At 44.5% G+C, this 26,853-nt stretch overlaps 1 protein-coding gene across 4 annotated transcripts in view; it reads right to left on the bottom strand.

Annotated features, from left to right (window-relative positions):
- Nucleotides 1–26,853, bottom strand: part of ROBO3 (roundabout guidance receptor 3) — a 119,201-nt gene that overhangs the window by 28,397 nt on the left and 63,951 nt on the right. For 3 of the 4 annotated variants that reach the window (XM_044281981.1, XM_044281983.1, XM_044281984.1), the window contains exons 3-10: nucleotides 18,219–18,376; nucleotides 17,838–17,958; nucleotides 17,187–17,325; nucleotides 16,611–16,738; nucleotides 16,366–16,377; nucleotides 14,934–15,058; nucleotides 9,461–9,632; nucleotides 6,723–6,928 (exon numbers count right to left, since the gene is read on the bottom strand). In XM_044281981.1, coding sequence (XP_044137916.1) covers nucleotides 6,723–6,928; nucleotides 9,461–9,632; nucleotides 14,934–15,058; nucleotides 16,366–16,377; nucleotides 16,611–16,738; nucleotides 17,187–17,325; nucleotides 17,838–17,958; nucleotides 18,219–18,376 — 1,061 coding nt within the window. The remainder of the gene's footprint in view (nucleotides 1–6,722; nucleotides 6,929–9,460; nucleotides 9,633–14,933; nucleotides 15,059–16,365; nucleotides 16,378–16,610; nucleotides 16,739–17,186; nucleotides 17,326–17,837; nucleotides 17,959–18,218; nucleotides 18,377–26,853) is intronic. The other variant, XM_044281982.1, reaches the window with a different exon arrangement.

Genomic DNA, 26,853 nt, shown 5'->3' with positions numbered 1-26,853 from the left:
CTTAAGCATGTGTGTTTTGCCTCTGTGTTACACATGAATTCTTCCTGCCACATAAAAAAGGGTCCATTTCTATAATGTGCAGTTTAGGGTGAGGAGATCAGCAGGTGATGCTCCCCCAGGGAACTTACAGCTGCGGTTTATCTGTTTGATGTGCGGTCCCTGGAGGTCCCCGCAAAGCAGCAGGTGGACGCTACATTTACAAGTCTCATAGAATGAGCCTATGATTTCCCTGTGCAAGTGACTTGGAGCAGCTCCATTCTGTCAAACAGCTCGGGGTTTAATGAAGCGAAGGAGCCACCACTGTATAAAACATGAAAGAAGGGCGAACTCCCAATGGTGCACGAAAAAGGTGAAGCTCTCACTGGAGGCTTACCAGAAATCCCAACAGATTCAAAACTGATGGATAAGATTAATTTTCTGATCTGACTTTCAGCCCGTAAAGAAAAAAAAATCTAATAATCACAAACCTGACAAAAATAAAATAAAAAAATAAAACACAGGAAAATATTAGTTAAAGGGGTTCTCTGGGAATGATTTAAAATGGCCACCAGCAACCTGTCCTAGAATGTGGGCACGATTGGTTGTCTCCACTCGTAAAGCTGCCTAGAGGAGTGAGGGGTTGGACCTCACTATGCTCTATGCTCTCGCACTTGCATATACTACACATTGGTGAGCGTTCCTGTCAGGCTGCTCAGCCATGATGGCATATGGTAGGCAGGATCATATCTTTACCATCTAGAGCAGTGTAGTGTGTGTAGAGAGGCCACGCCCCATCATCCCCCCAGGCAGCTCTGCAAGTGCTCACATTCTAGGACGGGTTGCTGCCAGCGATTTTAAATCATTCCTGGAGAACACCTTTAAGAAAAAAAATACTGAACTGGACGTTCGGTCCTTGCTGTAAAGTCATCCGTCCTGCTCAAATTGTGCTAATACATGGCAGCCAATCTGAATGAACAGAGCTGCAGTGTAGAGCATGAAGGACAGAGCAGACAGACAGATCTGATAAGACAGAAGGTGGATTTCAGACAACCTCATGCTCCAATAGACACTGTAGCCAAGCAGGAGTCTCTGCTCGTGTGGAAAAAAGGTAAAAATAATCCCACACATAAGTCCTGACAATAAATAGCAGGTATTACCCAAAGACAATGATTTGTAAAGAATCGTTATCCCCTTCCCCCCATAATAATGAAATAATAGAATGGTAGCAGTTTTCCTCTGATTGCTGCTGTGTCTGGTTTTCTAGGCGCCCCCTCCATAGGTTGATGCTACAATTGTTATATTCCTGGGAGACGTTCACCAGAACTAGTGAAAACCTCCTCCCATCATGGAGGCAGAGGCGCAGGGCGAGGCCTGGGACTAGTACGGACGACTGCACCTGTGTGATAGCAGAACCTGGGCCGGATCGAGTGTACATACCTGTCCCAGACACAGGGAGGAAAACAAACAGTCCCCATCCCCACTGCCCCCACATAAAAGGCCCGAGCTGCCGGCTGAACATGGCTCCGATGAACACAAAAGCTTCTCGTATATTTGAACAAACATCAAACACATCTCAAACATGACAGAATGTTTGTCATTCCAGGTCGACAAGGTTGGTGGAAGTCTGTAGATCTGAAGAAGATGAAGCATGGAGGAAGTTCACACGTGAAAAGGGCAAATCATGATGATATATTTACTAAACATACAGAGCAAAGGAGATAGATATGACAGATGAGAAGGATAGATAGAAAGGAGAGCGATAGAAAAACAGACGGACACAAGATAGAGGAGATAGACAGACAGACAGATATGAGATAGACAGAAGAAATATATGAGATACATACAGGTAGATATTGGATAGAGGTATGAGATAGACAGACAGATACATATGAAATTGCTAGACAGAGATAGGTATGAAATTGATACAGTAGATATGAGATAGATAGATAGATAGAGAGATAGATAGAGAGTTATAGAGAGAGAGAGATAGATAGATAGATAGATAGAGAGATAGAGAAATAGAGAGAGAGATATAGAGAGTGATAGAGATAGAGATAGATAGAGAGATATAGAGAGTTATAGCGATAGATAGAGATATATATAGATAGATAGAGATGCACTAAAGGTTTGCCCACTTTATTTATATCATATCCTCAGGATATGTCATCGATATCAGATCGGCTGGGGTCCGACACCCGGCCCCTCCTCCGCTGCCTCTCTTCATTATTTACCTGCTCACCGTCTGCAGCAATGTAATTACACCTCCACCGTCCCATTCACTTCTTCCTATTCAAGTGAATACTCCAAAGCCGTCCCATTGAAGTGAGTGGGAGGGTGCGGTTGCGACAGCGAGCAGGTAAACAGTGATAGAGTGCACACACTTAAGTATGGCTGAGACAACAGTGGAAAGGGTGAGCAGTTTTAAGTTCCTCGGTCTGTATATAGCTGAGGATATTACTGAGGATCACACATTGTCAAAAAGGCCCAACGTCGTCTTCAGTTCCTCCGAAGACTGAGGACAGTAAATCCAGCACAGCAGATAGGTGACAGTGGAGAGCATTCTGACCAGCTGCATTATCGTTTGGTATGGCAGCGTGCTCTGCAGAGGGTGGTAACAACAGCTCAGGACATCACTAAAGTTGCCCCACCATCCGTGCCACCCACTTACAATAAGAGAGGTTTGAGGAAAGCTCATAATATTTCCTCTGACTATACACACCCTCTGCCATCTGTGAAGACACTGGAATTTCCGAGTTATAGCCATTGGATTCAGGAATAGTTTCCTTCCACGAGCTGTTAAATTGGTCACACCAGGAATACTGACTGCACAGACCGGTGCTGATCTAAACAATGCTGACTGTGTACTGAAAATAGGCTGCTGGTGCTTTGTTATCTCTATTTTCTATTACTGCACTGGAGAAGTAGCCGGATAGTGTTTGGTTATACTGTGCATCTCTGTATCAGTATAATGACAATAAGGTTAGATAGACACAGACAGGCAGAGATAGATAGATTCATGAATGATATTTCATCTTCTACTATTTGTCTTCCAGTTATTCTAGTAGAGCTGCACTTGGTGTTTCATCCCGGCAGCCGCCCTCGCCCTCACTGGTTGTAAAATATTAAACACTTTCTCATCAGATCAAGCACAGCTACAGTAAAATCATTTGCAAGCACTGTATTAAAAATGTATGCACCGTGTCTACTGCACCCAACGTGCCGGGGCAACCAGAGTTCAGAGCCTGACAGCCAGCAGCAGCCCCCGCAAACCACCATCACATAAATAACAAGCCAGGATTATCAGGAGCCCACTTTCCTCAGCCACGCACATATAACACACTGTTCACTTCCCATCATTAACATCTCCCCAGTCCGTGCCTATCGGTACATTGCACTCAGAAAGACTGCAAACCCCTTCTCTTTTATAACATTTCGTTATGTTGCAGCCTTGTGCTAAAATAAAAAAGTTTTCCCCATCAGTCAGGACACTCAATACCCCATAATGAGAAAGTGAAACAGAATTTTAGAAATGTTTTGCTAATTTTTGATAAAAAGGAAAAACTAAGCTTTCACATGGACATAAGGATTTAGACCCTTTGCTACGACACTTGAAATGTAGGTCTGGGGCCTCCTATTTCTCTTGATCATCTTTGAGATATTTCTACATCTTTTGACCTATTCAGTTGATTGGACATGATTTGAAATGACACACTCCTGTCTATATAAGGTCTTAGGCTAGGTCTACACGACGACATTTGTCGCGCGACAGATAGGGCGCAACAGTTGTCGCGCGACATTTTGTTGCACTAATGTCACGCAACAATTTTTATAATGGCAGTCTATGGTGTCGCACTGCAACATGCGACATGTTGCGACTGCGACAGTCGCAGAAAAATCCATCTTGAATGGATTTTCTGCGACTGACGCGTCGCAGTCGCAGCATGTCGCATGTTGCAGTGCGACACCATAGACTGCCATTATAAAAATTGTCGCGCGACATTGATGCAACAAAATGTCGTCGTGTAGACCTAGCCTTACAGCTGACAATGCATATCAGAGCAAAGCCCAAGTCATGAGGAGGAAAGAACTGTCTGTAGAGCTCAGAGACAGGATTGTGTGGAGGCACAGATCTGGAGAAGGGCACATAAAAAAATTCTGCTGCACTAAAAGTTCAAAAGAGCACAGTGTCCTCTAAAATTCTTAAATTGAAGAAGTTTAGAACAACCAGGACTCTCCCTAGACCTGCCGCCCCACCATACTGAAGGTCCCATGGTCACACAGAGCAGCAGATTGCGGGAGGAAGCGCTCCTTCCTGACCATCTGCTGCTCACTGGTGGAGGAGATGGCTGCCTTTACATGAAATGATCTCCTCCAGAGTAAGGGGTTATGCTAATGCCATCACTCTTCCCCATACTGACTCATTGTTTGCCAGCAGCAGATAGTGTTTACACAGCACGATCTGCTGCCGGCAAACGACGATTTTTGTGTGTGAACAAGCGATCGGATTACCCGATGAATGAGCGCTTTGTTCGTTCATCGTGTAATCGGCAGAACTTTTACATGCTGCCTATTAGTTATTATCTTTAGGATTCTCGGCCCGTGTAAAGGGCACTTAAATAATTGAGAGAGAATGGCTTGGGAAGAGAGGTGACCATTAGTCACTCTGACTGAGCTCCAAAGATCCTGTGTGCAGATAGGAGAAAGTTCTAGAAGGTCCACCATCGCTACAGCATTCCACCAATCTGGCAGAGCGGCGAGACAGAAGCACACCTTTTCTAGCACACCTAGAAAAAAAGCACCTACAGCACTCTCAGACAAAAAACAAGATTCTCTGGTTTGATACAACCAAGACTGACATTTTTGGCCTCAATTCTAAGTGTCATGTTTAGAGTAATCCAGCCACTGCTCAATATCATCCCTACAGTGAGGCATGGTGGTGACAGCATCATGCTGTGGGGGTGTTTTTTCATTGGCTGGGACATGAAGAGTGATCAAAGTCGAGGGAAAGCTGAATGGAGCAAAGTACAGAGATATTCTTAATGAAAACCTGGTCCAGAGTGCTCTGGACCTCAGACTGGGCTGAAGGTTTACTTTCCAACAAGACAGTGACCCTAGGCACACAGCCAAGACAACACTGGAGGGACTTGGGGAGACCACTGTGAATGTCCTTGAGTTGTCCAGCCAGACCCCTAACTTGAACCCAGTCAAACATCTCTGGAGAGACCAGAAAATGGATGACCATCAATGGTCCCCATCCGACCTGAGAGAACTCAAGAGGAACTGCAGAGTAGCATGGCAGGACATCCCCATGCAAACCTTGTGGCATCATAGCCAAGAAGACTGGAGGCTGTACTCGTAATTTATTTTAAGATCTCTGCTTGCTGTCAGTGTCTGGAAACATTGTTATTCACATTCAGATGCTAAAAAACAATTTTGATCAAATCCAACTGACAACAAGAAAATTCTGATACACTGTAACAAGTCCTGCACCTGTGTCAACCAGACAAGGTCAGGGCGAGTTTTCCCCCTCTGAATGTAAACAGGCATGCTTTCATTCCTGCTTTTTAATACCACGCCAAATTATAGTTTGTATATAGAATTGTTTAGAGGTGTAAAAACTCCTAGTCTGAATGTGCCTTTATTTCCATCTACAGGAAACACTCTGGTGCACATGTGAGGCCTGGGCTATATCAGCCAGTCTTGGGTGGGGCTCAGAGCTCTCTCCCTCCTCCCATTGTAAGCATGCTGGAGGTAACTGGGAGTTTGCTGCGAGTCAGAACTTGCGCTCTTGTAATTTGCCCACTGGCTCCTGATATTGCCCATACGGCACAGGTAGGTTTAGTGTTAGGTCCCGAGCTACTTGAGAAACCTTGACGCGGTGCTCAGGCACCGATATGTCCTCCACAGTAGGATATATTGGCTAAACTCTCAATTTTAACATCAGGATGAGGGTCTATTCAGACCGCAGAGTACACCTGTCTTTGTAAATGTTATTGTTATAATGCTTTCATTCCTGCAGCAAGCAGATTTGAACTTTCATTTGTTCATAAATCAGCTTAGAAGATCATTCAGAAGAGGGGACAGAGGATCTAGAAACAGAGCTGAAAGCCAGCCAGGCAGTCTGATGGATTTATCACAGAACAGCTTTCTGCAGCTGCTGTGTACTGTGAAACACATAAACCGCAGAAGACAAACATAGCAACATTTCTGTAAAACGCTAAAACTAAAATATTTGTAGCCCAAGTTATATCTGAGTCGATAAAAGAATGGATCCAAAAGTTGTCTACAGCCGTTAAGTATAAAAACTTGAGCATAAAAAAGAGAAAAAACCCTATACCAGCCAATCAGATTCCAGTTTCCAGGTCAAGAAATAAAACCAGTGATCTGATTGGATGGACGGCTTCTAGCTTCTCAGGAGCTAATCAAAGAACATGGCTCACATAAAGAAACTTCTTACATCTGTCAATTATTGTCACCGATGCAAATGACGACTAATGAGCGTCAGCATCTTATCTCCTGATCTTGAATATCATTAATATTTAAGCAAGCGGTTGAATGCTCACAGCTAATAACTAATCATGCAGATCATTAAGTGATATTTAATCAAGTGTTTATAATCAGGTTATACGGTAGTCAGTGTCTGGCGGCTGCACCACCTTGAGTGGCTGTGGATGGATATTTCGACAGATGGCAGAATATCCAAGGAGATTTTACTGTATGTCATCCAGGAACTTAACACTGACCTGCAGATGGGTGATCTGTAGTGTCCCGTTGTCCAGTATGCTGATCCTGGGGTCACTCCCCACAAGTCTTTGTCCATCCTTCAGCCAGTGTGTGCTGGGCAGGGGGTTCCCGGTCACACGACACTGCATCTGAACAACAGAGTCCACGGCCAGCGTCTGGTTGGAGGGTCCTCGGCGGATAATTGGTGGAACTCGATCTGACGTGACTGAAAACACAGAAAAAATTTCACTACTTGGGCAAAAAAAAAATTTGTTCCATTTCTCTTTCACATAAAAAAATTTCCCAATAAATATAATAAAAACTCGTCCTCTTTATGTTAGTTCTATCTGGTTCAACATGGCAGCCATTACAGCCCCTGCATATTTCCCAGCTTTCTGATTACTGCATAACCAGCCCAATCTTCTATTCCAGGCTCAGGACTTGTCACCCAGCTTTTCCAATCAGCTGCAATGCAGACACGTCAGCTATCCTCCAGTTATCCAGACCCTTGGATGCAAATCTGCTTATATGTACAGTACACTGATATACACCTGGCACAAATATTGCTGTTCCGGGCTCCAGGAAAGCTGAGTGACATAACAGGAGGCACCCAGCTTTTCCAGGGAGTGAATAAAGGACTTTCTGGGACTTTTCTTTACACCTAAATACAGAAGAAGACAAGCGTGGTGGAGTCAGGCTTCCGAATAAAGCGGAGTACACGGCGAGAGATCAATGCTTGGTTCACCCCCGATTAATATCCGGACTTAATGAACATCGTTCACTCAGCGGAATAACAAACACCTTGTACATGGCGATCAATGATTAATCAACGATCTGGTATATTACGGGCGACGTCCCCAGGAATCTCTGTTAATGGTGTTGGTTTAACAAACTGTCCGTGAAGCCGCCCTGATCTACAGCCGAGGAAGGAGAATGCATCCACATCAGCGCTTCCTCCGCCACCTAATGAAATCGTCTTCCGAGGGCGTTAATTCATTAATTACTTTCTGAGATGCGTCTGGAGCCGCAAAGGAAACGAGCGGAAACACGGGCCGCGCTCTTATTCTAGTCCAGTTGCTTTAAAAGTTGAAAATAAAAAAATAGGATCTGCTCAGAAGGTCCTATACAAAGATGCAGAATTAGCAGCAAAAAGATCTGAGGGGAGGGGTGTCTGTGGATATGTATACAGCTTGTACTATGTGTGCCCAGAATGCATTCATATACTTAGTCCAGTATTATATAAGATTCATTTTTGCCCTTGGATACCGTGCAGATTAGCTGTGCCCTCTATATTGGGTACAACTGCCTACATGCTTGTTCAGCCGACAGCTCTCTCTCCCATATCCCACATACACATGAACGCTTGGTGTGTATGTGTTTTCTATGGGAGGGAGGATCCTAGTGCGCTTCGGGGACCTCTGAGAGTCCGCTGTGGCCCACAATACAGTACAGGGGTATTTCCGGTCAAAATGAACACCTTATGTGTTCATTGTTCCTCCCTACAAGATAGTCGATTGGTAATGCAGATCCAATGCAAATGGAATATTGCCATATAGTAGATCTGACACCTGCAGGGTGACACCTAGGCTGGTGTTTATAATGGCGCTGGATGTAAGTCGATATAAACTCCACTTCTTGTGTCGGTAAAGGAGTCACCGTGTACAATAAAATAAGAATTCAATATATTTAAAAGGATTATTTTCGGGAAACCCCTTTAATTCATCATTAACTGAATAGCACAATGGCTGCCAGAAGAAGCATTTTATGATGAGTAAGCATCCCGTCCTGCCGGTAAATGACAGTGGTGGCGGTCACCCATCCGGTACATTCAACCACTGTTACTGCCTTGCAGCTGCAATTGTTTTGTAGCCATCACACTCCATCTAGTAATACAGCCTGTCCGGTGCCAGCATCACTGTAAATCGATAGAACTGACTGATTGTTGCTCAGAATGGCTGTCTTAATGGCTGGACATGAAACGAGGAGGGCGCAGATTGCTGCGCTGACACAAAAGAGAGACCTTCTGAGCTTTGTTACACCGGATGCATATTATAAATGAAGCTTACATGACCACGTAGACAGGTTACACAGATCAAGCTGGACATTTGATCCATAGGTGGCCAGAAGCTACATGTAGATATTGGTTACATCTAACAGCTCAATAAACGCGCTGCTGCTTCTACTGTCTGACATGGGGCACCTATGATGTACTTGATCACTTCCAGCTAAGAGGGAAACAGTATCACCGAGAGGGAGTATAGGAAGCAAGGTGGTGACTGTAAAACGCATTGGGCAAGACCCACCGTGTAGGTTGGAAGACAAGTAACTTTCCCTTTTGTTAATATATTTTAGTAGGTTCTGTGGCCATCATACCTATGTCTCCGTCATCCAGTTAACTCGAGCGGTCATTCTTATGACACGCAACGTTCTGAACATTAGTTTGTGATCACGAGAACAGTGGTTTGGATTAACGTGGGTTAAAAATGCGTCATTAATGCTAAAATGCCAGTCCTGGGAATGGCTTTAGTGACAAGTAACTGTACTCAACTGTAGAACTTGGAGACGACTGCCACTGCTGTAGGAGAACCTACAGAAGAGGCAGCATTAAAGGTACGTAACACTACTGATGAATGACCACATTACTATTCTTATAGGCGACATATTCCGCAGGGACGCCCTACTAGGAAGCTCATGGTGTGACAACCACCACCATTTTGGCCACTGATAAAGGTTACGTCTTAGTCATCTGACATCTTACCATCTTCCACTTCCAGTAGAGCCTTGGCCAAAATGCTTCCGGCCACACTGATGGCCTGGCACATGTAGTAACCGGAGTCTCCCGTCTGGACGTCTATTATAGTCAGTTCTCCGCTGGGAGACACAGAGAAGCGTCCTATGGTCTGCGGGGGTTGGCTGGGGAAAAGCAGGATCTGGAAGACAAGCAGAAACACTTTTATGCAATATGGCCATCCTGTAGATCTATAAAAAGCCTCCACATTTGGTCTACATGTATGAGACCGCGAGTCCTGAGCTAGGCAGGCTGCAGGGTCACACAGCGATACTCTGCTACCTCAGTCTTGAGTTATGTATCAGTAAGAGCTTTATTTAATGAGCCATAAATTATTAATCACAACTCAATCCGCAGTTTGTGCACTTCTTCCCCCGGGTCATAAAAGTCACAGGATAGGAGAACAGGATTTTTACTTTCCTTCTGTATTTGTTACAGTTGTGTTATGGATTCTGGAGGTCATTCATGAGGAGACTATAGAAATGGGTTATTTAGCACTGCTCACGGTGATGTCTTCACCAATTATCTGTTGTTACATAAGATTTCAGGTAACATCTACTACTATATCTGTACTCATAGCTGGTCCTCTCTGTCCATCCTGCAATAATTTGTTTCAGATTTCAGCCTTTCTGGACTATTGGAAGGCAGATCATCTGAATTTTCGGATCGTATATTGCAGACAGTCGGGTTAGTTTCCCATGTAACATGCACATTCCCTCTGCACTAAAAACAATTAAGAAAAGTCATTTATTTCAAGCTCCATTGTCCTGAAATATCCCTATTAATAAGATTGTGACTTCCTGGAGTCTCTGACTAATTAGCCAGAAACTTCAATGACTCATTAAAGCTTCTTTGGTCTCAATAAATTTGTCGGCCATTACGATCATTTCCATGAGGTTTAGGACCCTCCCGAAAACAGTAAAAGAGTAATTCTTCAGCAGATGATGTTCTGTTGCTGGAAAGTCTACTCAACCATTTACACCATGTTTACAGCACTCCTCCCATGCAACCTAGGTGATTTTTAGTTAGCAGGAGACTCTATAAGGGCTCATGCCTACTTGGTCTCAGTCTTGTTTCTGAGACCACATGGAAAGGTGAGCTTTTAAGATCTATTCCCATGGGGCTGTGCTGCAGGGTGGCTGTTGTTGCTATTGAGGAGGTCACCATGTAGCGCTACACCAAATTAGAGTAGGAATAATTAGCAGGAGGCTGCATAAGGGTTAATACCTACTTGGTCCCAGTCTGGTGTCTGAGACCACATGGAAAGGTGAGCTATTGAGATCTGTTCACTTGGTGGCAGTTGCTGCTGTGGTGCTGAGCCTGTGGGTTGGTGTGGCCCAGTGTAATGGAGGTTTAACCTGACAACAGTGGTGCCGTTGGGTTGCTGGAACTTGACGTCGGTGGTGGTCGCCATGTGGTGCTGTGCCAAATTAGTGTAAGGACCCAATCGAAAGAGGCAACCTAGACATGGTGACTGGTCCTATGCATTTTGATCAAAACATATACACGGTGCCTTGTGTACATGGTTATGAATTATGCTTAGCAACAACAGATCAGTCCATGGCATGTGGATGTGTGATCCAAGTCTTTACATGTCCGTTTCTCTACAGTTCATCAAGCATTTACATCTGCCACATGGGGCATGACCCAGCTTTTATATAGTGCTGAAAAGGCAAATCTACCTGGCTATGAAGTGACACATCTGCTGCTCCATAACCAAGCACACGGCCCATGTAGATGCTGTAATGGCAACTATGTTGGCGGTTATGCAGCTTTTTTTCAGAGGACAACGTAAAGACTACTTCTTAATTGTTCCGTGCAGTAAATCAGTCCCACAGAAGAGAAGCCTGAGGTCTCACCCGAAAATACACCGCACCCACAGAATCTATTAGAGAAGCAGATGGGTGAAGCTCTACACAACATTGGGTTTACTTAAGAGAGATTGTCTCATCCCAGTTGTTTACTTAAAGGAATCTCACCGTAAAAGGCGCATTCCACAGTGACATGGACCCCCCCCCACAGACACTTCCCCAGTTTATGTGTCTCTCAGTCAGTTTATTTGTTCTAGTAATGGGGCTATTAATGGGAAAGATCATTATTTGTATTAAAACATCAGGGGGTGGCAATATTTGCAAAGTAACCATGGAGGGCAATGATGAGAGTGGCATATATTTTTTTTTATAATTAAGAGATATTAGTATGATTCTTTTAAAATCTCCTATCCAGGACATAATGAAATCCAGCATCCAGTAATGCATAACATCGAATAGTCTGGCACAGTGACATAATATTCCAATAATGCATCCTGAATATTGCAAAACCCATCATACATCAAGTTCAGAAATCCTGTATACTTATTTCAATTGGGCATTCAAAGTATAGTGCAATTAAGTATATGCGATTCACACAGTACAATTCATGTAATCTCATTTTTAAAATTCCTGAATTTCAGGAACCACCAGCATAATCTAGGATTTCAAGATCAGAAGCTGGGACTAATCTGGTTAATAAAGTGATAAGAACAGATTTTTGAACGTGGCTCCTAATCTTTCATAATGTTTGATAGGCTGGCACCTTCTAAATGAACTTCTAAAAAAAAAACAATCCTGCCCTGATAATAGTATTCTGTAATATTTGAGAAATTGGGAGAATTTCAGAAAAACTGCTAATCTCACTCTGTGTCCACATCATTGTTATCACTGTGGTTAAAATGTCACGAGACAGTAAATGGGCCAAGCGCCTACATGACCTCTTAAGGTAAAGGTTCCAGCGGGTCACATTTTCTTTGTAAACACTTCAATAGAGTTGCTTCTTGGGTGGTTAATCTCTGACCTGACCGAAACACAACCTTCTCCAGCGTCAAAGAGGAGAAGGATTGCCGGGTTCTCCTGTCTACAGGCGCTGGAGGAGGCCATCTTAGTATCCAAAGCCAAAACCCCATTAGATGCCAGGGAACTTGTGAAACCACCAGGGTATGAGGGCACAAGTCACTGGATGGTGTGGTCCAGTGTTCCCCAATTAGTGGCTCCCCAGCTGTTGCAAAACTACAACTTCCATGATACCGTAATTGGGAAACTGAAAGCTGTGCTCTAATTTATCAACTAGCCTTAAGGTCCCTTTACACTGGACAACAGAGCAGCAGATTTTTGTGAGAGCACAAATGAACAGATCACCAAATAAACAAGCTTTTTGCTTGTTCATCGGGTAATCAAAGGTACATTTACACCTCCAGATAATCGCTAATGAGTATTCCTATGAATGCTTGTTGGCGATTATCTTTGTGATTCTCTCCCCATGTTAAGGGCCATTTGGTCTAAAGGCTGCCATACACATTCAATAGCTGTTGGCCAAGCAACTCTTTGGCCAACAGCTCTCTCTCCCGTCTCCCGTCTCCCTCCCAACTCCCCTATACATATCCACGTTCGGTTTGGCTGAACATGTACCAGTATATTCATTCAAAGGGGAGAAGGAGGGAAAGCCAGACACTTCTGGCAGTGGCTTATCCTCCAGATCAGGCAAAAATATTCAATTTACCCTGTATTTGTCGGGAACTCCTCATAAGCATTAGACTGGGGGCTAAACCCATGTATGGCTGCCTTAAAGGTTTTCTCCGGGATTTTGATATTGATGGCCGATCCCGAAGATTGTGGGGGTCTGTGGGGGTCCTGGCACCTATGTCAATCAGCTGTAAGAAAAGGCCGTGGCACTCCTTGAGCATTTAGGACTCTTCCTAGGCTAGTGATGTCACGTTTATCGGTCAGTCCCGTTTAAGTGAATGGGGCTCAGCTGCAATACCAAGCACAGCCACTATCCAATGGATGGCGTTGTGCTCGGAAAGCTTCAGGGAGGGCACAGAGCTCACAACAGCCCAGGTGATTGCTGCGGCTTCCTCAAAAAGCAGATTGGTGGGGGTGCCAGGAGTCGGACCCCTGCTGATCTCATATTGATGATCTATCCTGAGGAAAGGCCATCAATACGAAAATCCTAGAGAATCCCTTTAAGGCTCAGCGCACCATATGGTGCAATGTAGCATAGAAAACTAGTACAGTCTACAAAACAGCGGGGAAAATATAAGATTTTATTCAGGCAGTACCATGGTAACTAAATAAGACCATTATATTCATCTAAAGTATTGTAAAAAAAAAAATGGTGATAATTGAGCATGACGATGTCCTGAATGATGACATGGCCTGTCGAAAGCTCAGAAATATACTGCTGCTGATTGATTTCTTGTTAAAGCCTCTGCCAGGAACATCTGGGGTTTTGTTACAGTCGGTTCAGCTCTTACCACATATTTCCAGTGTCAGAAATGTTGCCAATTATCAGCACTGTAACCTGTCATATCATGTTCAGCTATTCCCATAAAATGTCAATTATCAGGGCTGGATTGTAATCGCTTCCCTGAATATCCCTTTTAGGGTCCCCACACACATGAATTTGTCTCTACCAGTAAAAAAAATATGGCAGAATAAAAAGCAGGTTTCTTATTTTTTGCCACCTGCGGTTTTTGCAGCACTTTTGCTGGAGTTTTTCTACACACAGACAAACTCCTCACTCATGATGTTCTTCTCCTATAGAGAAGGTGATGTGAAAACACCTGAAAAAAATGGCAACAGCTACAGCATGCTGTGTTTTTTAAAAGAAGCCAGAAAAGTAAAAAATCGCACCCAATATAATACGGAGGATTTTTTTTATTTATTTCCCATTTATATTTGCATTTCCCGGCAGAAAACGCTAAAAAACAAAGAAAAAAACAAAACAAAACACAAATGTGCAGAAAAACTGCATTAAAACCTAAATGTGAAAACACTCTTAAGGGTACTGTCACACTAGCGTTTTTCTTTTCCGGCATTGAGTTCCGTCCTAGGGGCTCAATACCGGAAAATAACTGATCAGTTTTAGCCCCATCAGGATGTCTTCAGTTTAGTCTTTTTGATTGTTCAGGACGGAAATAATACTGCAGCATGCTACGGTTTTATCTCCAGCCAAAAATCCGGAATACTTGCCGGAATGCCAGATCCCGATTTTATTTCCATAGGACTGTATTAGTGCCAGATCCGGCATTCAAAATACCGCAATGCGCATGCGCAGACTGAAAACATTGTGAAAAAAATAAATGCTGGATCAATTTTTCCGGATGACACCGGAAAGACGGATCTGGCATTTCAATGCATTTGTAAGACGGATCAGGATCCTGATCAGTCTTACAAATGCCATCAGTTGACATACGTTTTGACGGATCCGGCAGGCAGTTCCGGCGACGGAACTGTCTGCCAGATTCCTCTGCCGCAAGTGTGAAAGTACCCTGAGCCGGTTCCATGGCAGTCTGCTCAGGTCAAATGATATTTCTGTTGCTGGTAGCGGACAACCCATATTCATAGATCACAGCCATTATTTCCCCTTCATCCATTCACTAAATGAAAGTGACATCTGGGTAGCTTACCTGGCTGCCCTCTTTCTGCCAAAACACAGCGGGTGGTGGGTTCCCTTTGGTCTCGCACTGAAAGGTCACTGTGCGCCCCTGGACAACGATCTGGTCTCGGGGCCGTGTCACCAGCTGAGGAGGAACTGGAATGACAAAGATGTAAGTAGATGTCTCAGAATGTACAACCGTGCATGCACATCCAGGGTTCTTCACACTATGGCTTCAGGGGCTTAGATACATCAGGTCAGAAGACAGTATCGCTTAGATACACTTGCTCTGCAGCACACTCTCCCTGGAAATGATTGTATGAAGCTCTTGCCCCCGGTCAGGGCGCATTTCTCACGCTGCAGATCTCTCTCTAATGAACAGAAGAATTGATCTGTGCTGTATTGATTATCTCCGTATGAAGCTACATGGATGACTCGGGGGCCGGGGGTGATGTGAACCCAACCTGATGAGTAATGTTCATCCCTCGAAACCAAACACTAAATATCGGATATTTTATGACCAATTTTCTGCTCTTGTACAGTAATGGGGGAGGGGGGGGGGATCATTGATAAAAATTATAATGTTTATCACATTGTACGATACGATGCAGCGAGATCTCACTGTAAATAATCCCGGGTAATTACCACCTCATACGCCAAGATATGAGCGTATTCCCCGCCTGGTGAATCGCTCCCAGAAGGTCTATCTATGAATGCAGCATTTAAATATTCATGGCACCCCCTGCTTTATGTTCCATGTGAGGTATTAAGCCCCAATAAACTCGGCCGTGTCTATGTTTTATCGTTTCACCATCGGCCAGGAGGGGTAAAGACAAAGGGGCAGACGTGAAACCATTATCATGAATTCCCTGGGTTGCGGAATGCTGTATAGCAGGGGGCGAGACTCTAAGAGGAAACCAAAATCCTGATAAATTTTCACTTCGCTTCAAAGGGCCCCACAGAAGCCGCAGATCATTAATAACATCATATCAGGACTGAGCGCTTGTCTCTTCCCTACATCAAACGCGGACGGCGAGTTGAAAGGGACCTGCCTGACTCATGACACGGCCGCCTCAAGTGCTGCAGCTGATAAGGGAGCCTGGTTTACAGGGCAGCGGATGAGCAGATTATTACCTGCCGGGAATTTAATATTAAAAATATAAGCAGCAAAGGGTCTAGGAGTCCCAAAAAAAAGAAATGTTATTGTCTACTTAAAATGTACAGATCAGGATGAACTTGTGACACCCAGGTTCAAAGGGATCATGGCTGAAGGAAAGTGTCATATCTGGGCTCTTGGTGGAAGAGACCAAGGCAAACATGACAATCCACGCTATAGTAAAAAGATGTTAAGAATAGCAAATAGTGAGCGGCACCTTAGGAAGAACATACAAACAAAGAAAGACCAGTGACTTGTGCCCACAGCCCGCCCGTCATGCATGAAATGAGATGAAATGGATACTTACAGAGTGGGCCAACTGGAGCAACGTGAACACACATGAAATAAAAGAAAGCATGAGATGAGTACCCAGCGCAATACTGAGACAACACGAAATATGAACTATGAACATAAAGCTGCAAACTATGGACTGATAAAAATATGGGTGTACACGGACAGCATGTCAGGGGTTAATCTGCTGAAAATGTTCAGTTTGGATTATAATGCATCCAATGACTTGGTTCTTCAGATAACAGGATGCTCTGCTCTTACCATGAACGCTGAGAGAGCCAGAGGCCTCAGATTTGCCGACACTGTTCTCCGTAATACAAGTATACGTTCCCTCATCGTCCGCAGTCACCCGGGAGATCCGCAGCGTGTTGTCACTGCGAATCTCATACCTGCAATTCACAATCAAAAAGGAAAAGCCGCCCAGCTTTAGTGTCTGCTGCCGTTTAGCATTGCTCTACTACAATCAGTGACTCCAAGTTAGGTGCAATGTCTATTGGAGTCCGCGGTAGTATACACCACAATTCCTGTCTCGGAGGCTCAAGCTGCTCTGTCCCCATACATTACACTGGATAGACCATCACTGGCTGATCGTCGGTGGTCCGACACCCCGCACCCCTGCCAATCAGGTGCCCAAACTATGTAGTGAAGGGGACTCAATGGCAGCAGCACTGCAGTGACAAGCTCTGTATAATACACAGTTGAAGGTGCAGCGCTACACTCAAACAGCCAATTGGCAGGGGTGCAGGATGCCAGACCCCCATTGATCAGCTAGTGATAGGCCATCACTTGGTAAAAGCTGGACAATCCCTAGTAGTGAATGTAAATGGCAATAATCACCTTCCTCGGGGTAATTCTCCTTCTTCTTTCCGCCAGCGAGTGGTGGGCATTGGGTCACCTTGAACCTCACACTGAAAGTCCACCACATCATCTGCTAGGATCACCTGGTTTATGGGTCTTCTTACAAATGTGGGTCGCTCTGTGAAGAAAGGGGCAATTATTTGCTTGTAAATACTGGGGAAAACACTTTATTCTCCTACATAATGAATGGACAGGTCAAAAAATGTAAGACCCTGGGTTGTTGCCCGTTCAGCTGTTATTTCGGTGTTTCCCACTGAGGAGAATATATTACTGCATAAATAGACAGAAATGCCATCCAGGAGCCTGAGAAGGCTGGGTGACAACCCCTGTAGGTGCTGTAATGTGGTCACACTGATTGTCACCCCGTTTCCTAAATTAAGGTCTATGGGTGAGCAGGAAAGACTTGACAGCAAGGGTTAATTAGAAGGAACATGACTGAGCTTTTCCTTTCCCATCGGAAGCGTCAGGAATGTGATTTTCTCTCTTGTGGTTTAATTCTCAGGATAATTAGTCTCTATTTTCTCCTCCTACGGAACAAATGTCTCTAGTTGTGCTTTATCTCCAGCATGAATCACTTCCTGGCAATGAGTGACACTTCTTCACTCTGCAATTCCACATATTGTAACGTACCAAAGACTACAAGCTGCGCCGGTTCACTGTCTCGTTCTCCCACCATATTGGTCGCCACACACACGTACATCCCGGCGTCCAGCTTCCTGGTATTGGAGATCATCAGTTTTCCTCCCCGGATCTAAAATGTAAAGATTCATGAAATGCATAAATGCAACAATGTAACAAGATACAGCAAATAAACGCCAGTATTTATCTGTTCTCTATATGGCCCCTGCATGTCCTACAGTGTTGTAGCTACAGTGGTGACCTGTTTGATTGGTTTACAACATAAAGTCCCCACATGAATGACAATACGGACGGCTCCACACATGGCTCCGCACATTAAAACGTATGATCTCCAAGTACAAGGATGAAACTAGTTATCCTGTGTAAACTCACCGTGATGCGCTCATCCTTATCACTGATGCGGACATTTTCCTTCTTCCAGGATATAGTGGGTTCAGGGTGGCCTCTGGGTGGGATGCACTCCATTACTGCTGGTTCTCCTGCTGCCACCACCACATCACTGGGAGCCTGACGAAAGTCATCCCTTAAAACTGGAAAAGAAGAAAAATATTATTATATCTACTAACACAGCACCCACCATGTAATGCAGTGATCCCCATGTATCACAGTACCTCTGCTTATATCTACTAACACAGCACCCGCCATGTAATGTAGACACCCCCCATCTATCAGAGTACCACCACTTACATATACTAACACAGCACCCACCATGTAATGCAGTGATCCCCATGTATCACAGTACCTCTGCTTATATCTACTAACACAGCACCCGCCATGTAATGTAGACACCCCCCATCTATCAGAGTACCACCACTACGGTATGATATCCCTCCCCAATATTTTACCAACATTACAATGTAGGAAATCATATCACAGTATAACAGACCAGAGTATCATCAATGTAATGTAGTCACCACAACTGATCACAGTACCACCATTTACTTTCCCTCCTCTATATCGGAGTACCACAGCTGACATTCCCCCCTTATATCACAGTACCACCATTGACTTTCTCTTCCCTATATCCTAGTAACGTCACAGACTCCCCCCTCCCCTTTTTATATTGCAGACCACCACCGCTGACCTTCCCTTCTCTATATTAGGCTACTTTTACATCTGTGTTTTGCTGGACAGTTTTGACATCCGTCACAGGATCTCAAAACCACAGTAAAATGCTTCAGTTTTTGCCCTATTCATTTTCAATGGGGACAAAACTGAATGAACTTGAACGGAGTGTATCCGAATGCACTACCTTTCGTTTTGTTGCGTTCCCATGACGCACAAAAAAAACGCTGCAAGTGTTATTATGTGCGTCATGGGATACTGAGCAAAACGGACCTGGTATCACAGTGTAAGTAAATGGTGCCGGATCCGTTTTGTTCTGAGATAATACAATAAGATCAGTTCTGAACGGTTGCAGACGGTTGTATTTTTGACCGGATGTGTTTTTGCTGATCCAGCAAAAACGCTGATGTGTAAGTATCCTTAGAGCACCACTAGTGACTTTCCCTCCCCTATATCAGAGTATCACCATTGGCTTTCTATCCCTATATCAGAATACCATCACTGAGCCTCCCTCATCTCAGTGCACCACCACTGCAATGCAGGCACTCTCATTGCCAACATATATACGAACCAGGACGGAACACCCTACAGCCAAATTACAGTTCTCACCCCTGTTAAGGCTACCTCACCCTCCCCTTTGTTTTAGAGCAGAGCACCTGAGGGGGACACACGGTGACCCTTCCTTCCTATCTACCTCCAGACGCAGGCTCATCTGTCGCTCCCAGCAGCCGCTCGCCCCCTGATAACTGATGATTTATTCCTGACTTGTGTTCTCCACAGTTAAAGAGGAGAAGATTCATGGCTTTCATTTAAGTGTTGACACATTTAGAAAAATCTTATTAATCAAGTGGTGTCTTTTTATGGACAGACTTTAATTATTTAGCTGTAACTGCCCCCTTGATATTACACTACTGTACCAGGATAGAACGGCCACTTGGGGGGGAGGGGGAGGGGGCGGTGTATTGGACTACTGTTCAAAGGAAACAAAAATCATACTGCGGTAATTTCAGAGACATCACCCAGATTGCACCCTGGGTTATATCCTCAGAATTGGTATTCTTCCTTGCAAAGCAAATTTTTACACCTAAACAGGATTTCCCTATAAACGCTCGAAAATATAAGCCTTTGTCCATTTGGACAGATGGTTCCTGACAACCTCAATGGACGCCATTCCAGTGCTCACAGAAGTTGTCACCCAGGTTCCCACATTTGGACGGTTTGCTATGTTCATTAAAAGGGGCACATAAGAAGATATTGTAGATGTCATGAAGGATGTGGGGCCCTCAAGCTTGCCTCCTGGAAGAACGCATGTTTTATATAGTAATGGTTGACATTAACCCATGCCGTGCTGAACACAAGCACTGTGGATCACAGATTTGTATAGACTGGTCTTCCATATGACACAAGGTGGAGGGACACACCCAGCAGCCCCATGTAAATCATCACACTTTGCTTTGTTTTGCAACTGACAGATGCATTTTCATTAATGTTCATTGTCAGAAGGAGCGTTTGACCTCCGCCCCGTGCAAGCGACATCTGCCACACAGAGGGTCACATCCTCCCTATGGCCAGGACTAGTCAGGTCACTGCACATCTGTCCACAAACATCTGCAGCAACTGAGGCCTCAGATGATGGACAAATTATCTAGATCACTCAGCTAATTAGTTGTCTGCAGAGAACTTACAAGCAGGGGAAGGGAGCACTAAACTTTATTACCTCTGAGAGGAAGCCCCATGATGACAGACCTGATGACATGTTGGGGGGAGGGGGTCTAATATTACTGCAACTGCCTCATGGGAAACAGGAGCAGCAGGTTCTGTCAGAAGTCAACTGCTGCAAATCATCTCCAAGATGTACTGGGAATATGGACACCCCCTCAACCCCTCCACCAGGGACAACCGTCTCTCCTGTCAGCCTCCAGTACCTGACTGGGGTGATATTCCTTCAGCTTGATACAGGGGGCGCCACCTGCTCATTTGTTCAATACTCCATCAGCTCTATATGGGGTAATAGACATTGGTAGGCTGCTTTACTGGGATTGTCACCCATCATTTCTAGACTCTTAAATGGCAAACAGCCTACTGATAGGTCTTCAAACAACTGCATAACAAGGGCAGGCTTGCTATTCAGGAGAACACTGACTTACAGGATAAATACCTTACATATTGTGGCATTAGAGGCAGAGCTTTCTTTTCTTTTTGGAAAGAGAGCTAATTTGTACATCTTTTTTTCCCCAGAGGAACATTACATGACCTAAAAGACTCATCATACCTACTGGGCATTCTCAATAAGGAGAAATAGAACCCCTGAATCCAGTTCTTTCTGCTCTGCCCTGATATGGGGCAATTGCCCTGAAACAGATTTCTGCAGATGAGGTGCTGGCTTAGCTATAATCCTGTCTAAAGATTGAACATTGGCTTTTCTTTTTGGGAAGAGAGACAATTTATATACTTTCTTCCCAGAGGAGCATTGCATGGCCTGTAAGACTATTTACTCCTACTGGGCGCTTTCCATAAGGAGAAATAACCCACTGAGAACCTCTTTGAGCTATAAAAGAGGCCAGAATGGGATAATGACTGGGACTGTTGCTGAATGCATCTGTTGGGGCCAGTGCCTTATTTCAGGGTCCCTATTACCATTCTCAGGACTCAGAGCTGCAAACCGTCCTCCGTCCTGCACCCCAACATAACAGATTTCCTGCCAGTGTCCCCCCTCTTTATCTTCTTTTATAACGAGATCTCACTCTGTAATAATAAATTGAATTATTTAAAGCCGGGCGCTGTCACCCTGAAGCAGATAAAGCTTTGTGCCTACGATATACTGTAATTGTTCATTAAAACAAATGACACTTTCTCCACCGGCAGAAGCCGCGCTGTCAGAGTGCAAGACCTCGAAAAAGTGATTAATAAGATTGTTGCTTTCCCAGCAAATTCAGCGCAAGTGAAATTTCATCGGCGTGACAGAGAAACATGAGTTTAATTCTGCACATTAGGGGCTGAGGATCGGGATGAAGGACGCACCGAGGATTCCAATTAGGTTAATTGAAAGGACTACTGGAGTCTGCAGTAAGAAGCTGCCGCCATGACACTTACTAAGTATTCTGGGGAGTGGCTGCTGACGACAACCTCCTGTCATTCCCACCTCTAGTTCTGCCCCAATGTGTCCGAAAGAGGCTTTTATTTTGACTCCTCACAGACCAACTAGCAGGAAGGAGTCTGCTGCAGGAAGAATACCAACCCTCACCATCCTGCTCTTTCTGGAAAGCTACGCCTCACCCCTTTAATTAGGCTCCCCCTTTTGAATAGCTACTCAGGCCAACATGACGAAGGTAAAGGTGACCTGAACTTCTGATCTTTCAGACATATTTGATTCTGGAGCTGCAGAAAGTCTTTTAAGCCAGCACATACATAGTAAAACCTCTCCAAAAGACCACCTCTATGAGAATACCATCCCCTTTTCCAGGCCCGATTCCCCATAATGGATTTATATGTATATATATTATTTAGATTGGCCATCTTATTGGGTGGTCATCTTAAAGAGGTTTTTTACTATATACAAGCTTAATTTTCATTCATTCCTTTCTAGATTTAGTATCCCAAAGTTTAAAGGGATTTTCTGGGAATTTAATATTGATGGCCTATCCTCAGGATAGGTCAACATGTGGCGGTCTGACTCCCGCCCTCCCGCCAATTAGCTGTTTGAAAGGCATGTAGACTCTTCACAGCATACCAAGAACAGCGCTGCACGTTGCATAGTGGACACGATTGGTATTGCATCCAGGGCTCATTCATTAGATTGTGACTGAGCTACAGATAGGGCATGTGAACAATGAATGTGATGCCACTACCTCTTCCAACAGCTTATCGGCGGGGGTGCAGAGAGTCGGGCCCCCACCAATCTGATATTGATGGCCTGTCCTTAGGATAGATCATCAATACTGTACTCCTGGAAAACCCATTTAAATGGAGACAAGGCTCATTTTCTGACAACCAGTTTGTAACTTTGGTAAGCCATGTAACTGACATTTTATATTTGTCCAAATCAATATTTTAAATATTAAAATAACGTAGAATACTTGCTCTTCGTAAATGCACCATTATCTGAGGGGAATAAATATTTTAACCGACGTCAGTAAATTTACCAACACAAAGACTAATCGCTATAACAGATTTTTCAAATTTTTAAGGTGTTATTTTTTTTTGTGTTTTAGTGGCTAAATACAGAGAATCGGGTGCCTCAGACACATTGTCCACATCGTCTGCATTGTTCTTCTGGCAAGGAAGGAATGACATCAACCTTGCATGTTACAAAGTAACAGCGCTGTAACCATGGCAACAAGCAATGACCCCCACATACCAATCAGCTCCTATGTGAAGGACTCGAGGGCAATTCTTTTTTCTCCCTTCTTGTTTATTTCACTGGACTCTTATATGGCAGACTTAATGGCCATCATTTGCACATGTCAGAGGAAAAATCATATTTCCACAGTCAGAAAATATTATTGGCCCCTCTGGTAAAATCTGCTTATGGACAAAAGTATTGGGACAGGTACACAAGCTCTTATGACTTCCCTTTCTAAATCCACAGATCTTGGAGTTTGTATGTGGGAATTTTTGTCCATTCATCCAGAAGAACATTTGTGAGGTCAGACACTGATGTTGGATGAGAAGACCTGACTCTCAATCTCCAGTCTGGTTCATCACAAAGCTGTTAGATGGGGTTGAGGCCGGGGCTCTGTGCAGGCTAGTTAAGTTCTTCTATACCAAACTCACCCAACCAAATTTGCTTTGTGCTCTGGGACACAGTCATGCTGGAACAGAAAAGGTCCTTCCCCAAAGTGTTCCCATAAAGTTGGAAGCACACAATTGTCCATACTTTCTTGGTATGCTGAAGCGCGTTAAGATTCCCCTTCACTGCAACTAAGGGGACTATACCGACCCCTGATAAACAACCCCATTGTTCCTCCTCCACCAAACTTTACAGTTGACACAATGCTCAGCCATGAGAACCCATGCCGTGAACTCCTGGTGCACAGTTTGTGTGCTGATGGTAATACCAGAAGAGGTTTGGACTTTGCAGTTATTGAGTCAGCAGAGCGTTGGTCAGGGGCAGATTGGCCATAGACCTTACAGGGAAATTTCCCGGTGGGCCGATGCCCATGGGTCCGCATGGGCCCTCCTCACGGCCGGCCAGTGGAAGTTTTTGGGGATGTATTTTGTGATGGACGGTGGTATTTGGCTCTGTTAGGTTGGTATAATGTGCCACAATATGGTATTGCTGGCCCTGCCTTCCATCAATTTGGACCCGACTACAAAACGGGGCCACTTTTTGTATTTTTTCCAGGGCCACTTTGAGTTCCCAGTCTGCCCCTGGCGTTGGTGGCATTTAAGCACCATCTAGTATGCATATTTACATGGTCACCATTTAATGGCTGAGCTGCAATACTGCTACTCACAGTTTATAGTGGAATATCTAGGAGGGAATACAATTCACAAACTGACTTGTTGCAGCAGTGGCATCCACCCTGGAATTCAGTGATTTCTTTAGAACGAGCCATTCTTTCATAAACGTTAGTAAAGACAAAATGCATGGACAGGGGATGGATTTTATACACCTGTGGCAATGGAACTAGATGAAAGGGAATGACCACATGGTACAGACATGTCATGGCTCCAGCGGGCTCTCATTAAGCTAATGAAACTTGCGCTGTTTAGTCGGTCTGCATAGTTAATTGGTCGGTCTGTGCTGTGCGGCCATTAACAATGCACACGGACTAAACAGTGTGGGCTTCATTAGTGTAATTAGAGCCTGCTGCAGCTGTACGGCTGTGCGGTATTCGACCACAGCGCAGTTGCATCGCAACCACAAGACAACTGCACCGTGTGGTCATACCCAAACACCTTAAAGAGGACCTTTCACCGCTCCTGACAGCGTCATGCATTCCCCATGTAATAACAATTCTGGAACATCTATTCTTATGGCTCTATGTTGCCATTCCTTTATTACTTCTAGATAGAAGTTATGTCAATCAGCTGCTTCCAAGGCCGCCAGGATATTGTCATGCATTAAACGAGGCATGGACTCGCGGGGCAGGGACAAGTTTAAAATAGCTTTGCTCGTAATTAACAACTTGACCAGATCGGCTGGGGACTTCGATTTACTGTTGATTTTTAGACGTATCTGCTGGAAATAAAGGGGGGGGGGGGGTGTATCCTGATGCATAATTCAGTCCGGCTCTGCTCCGCACTACACAGGGTGCAGGTTCCCACGTACATTTAGCACTGTAAGACCCCGCAAATTCCTGGAGAGAATAAATTGGAGCCTCGGGCGTCACCTCACAGAGAGAAGGAGAAGCGCCTTGTGTCAACATGTCACCGGCCTCTGCTGTTCCTTCACCATAATTGAATTTCAGGGAAGATGACTTGACCTTTGTGTCAATAACTCCCCCCATATCAGGTCGGTCGTGCTGTGGATTTCATTACGTGGCAGTGTCCTTACACAGTACATGCAGAATATTATGGTGTGGACATACATGGCAGCTACTGCCTCTCACCAGTGTCATGGCTTCTGCTTTGAAGACAGATCAGTTATAATCTGATATGGACTGTTCTTTATTTGTAGTTGACTTAGGCTCTGTTCACATCTACGTTATTCTTCTCTGTCACAGGGTCGAAGAGTGAAAATAATGGCGCCACTGGATCCATCCCATGATGGACACCAACGGCGCGCTGTACTACTGTAGTGGGGTTCATCAGGTGCTACATGCTGCAATATTTTATCCAGCATTTGCCAGTAAGTCAAAGATGGATGCATCTAAGAGGGCCTCCAACACAGCCTCAGGGTCCATTCATAGGACCGTATGCTGGCCGTTCCCATGATGCATTGACTTGAATGGGTCCCCGATGTAGGACATGACCTATCTTTTGCAATGCGGAGGCACGGACCCATTCAAGTCAATGGGTCTGCACTACAATACAGCAGTACTCACGGTTGATGCCTGTGTTTTGTGGACCGCTGTTTGTGGTCTGTAACATGGGCACGGCGGCCATAGGGTCGTGTGACTGGGCCATTATGAAGGATCCTTCAGGTTTCTGTTATTCTAGTGGATAGAAGAGTGCTGCAGAAGGCCGTCAAATGTCAATGGAGAACTGATGCAAGTGTGAACACAGCCTATCTACAAAGGATCCGATAATTCACCTCATGTGGTAGGACTGATATTTTGCATGTTTACTGTGTTGAGTTGGTCAATAATTTTTTGGGGGATAAAGCTGACAACAACCAATAAGACCACCATTAAAGAACCCAAAGGGGTTGGCATCATCTTTCTTAGAGACCTGAACTTTTTTAGCACTACAGAACAAGCATATACAGGCAACCAGCTTTCCTAGAGATGTCAAGCGACCTAGTTATACCGTGATACAGTCACCCAGCTTTAGCGGAAACAGATATCACTGAATTATAGGGAGTCTGTCACCAGGAGAATCACCGCTAGATCAGACACAATGCCTTGTAGGTCTAGCTAAGCCTTTCACTTAGCAATCCACTGCTTCATTATGGAGAACAAGTACTTTTAATAAACATGCAAATGAGCAGTTACGTGCACTGAGGGCGGGCCTAAGCAACTCTGTGCACCTTTGCTTCTCGTGCTTCATCTGCCCAAGGCCTACTACTACTACTACTACTACTACTACTACTAACTAGAAATTTTATTTCATTGATCGGCAAGAAAAGCACAGACGTGCAGTAGAATTTTGCTGTGTTTTTCATAGTATTCATTCCACAAGGGGGCACTGTTATGTGGAATTAGGCCAATTGACCCAAGACAAGCGATACAATATACAAAGAGAAAGGTGTGTTCAGCATTACTAGATAATCTGTGTCACCGTGTAGCTCTAGTATAACTACACCTCCTAGCATGGCTTGACCTTCAGAAGCTGGATG

The sequence above is a fragment of the Bufo gargarizans genome, chromosome 2, assembly GCF_014858855.1.
Source record: "Bufo gargarizans isolate SCDJY-AF-19 chromosome 2, ASM1485885v1, whole genome shotgun sequence".
Taxonomy (NCBI): domain Eukaryota; kingdom Metazoa; phylum Chordata; class Amphibia; order Anura; family Bufonidae; genus Bufo; species Bufo gargarizans.
The sequence above is the reverse complement of the archived record's forward strand: the minus strand, read 5'-3'. Positions and strand labels throughout refer to the sequence as shown.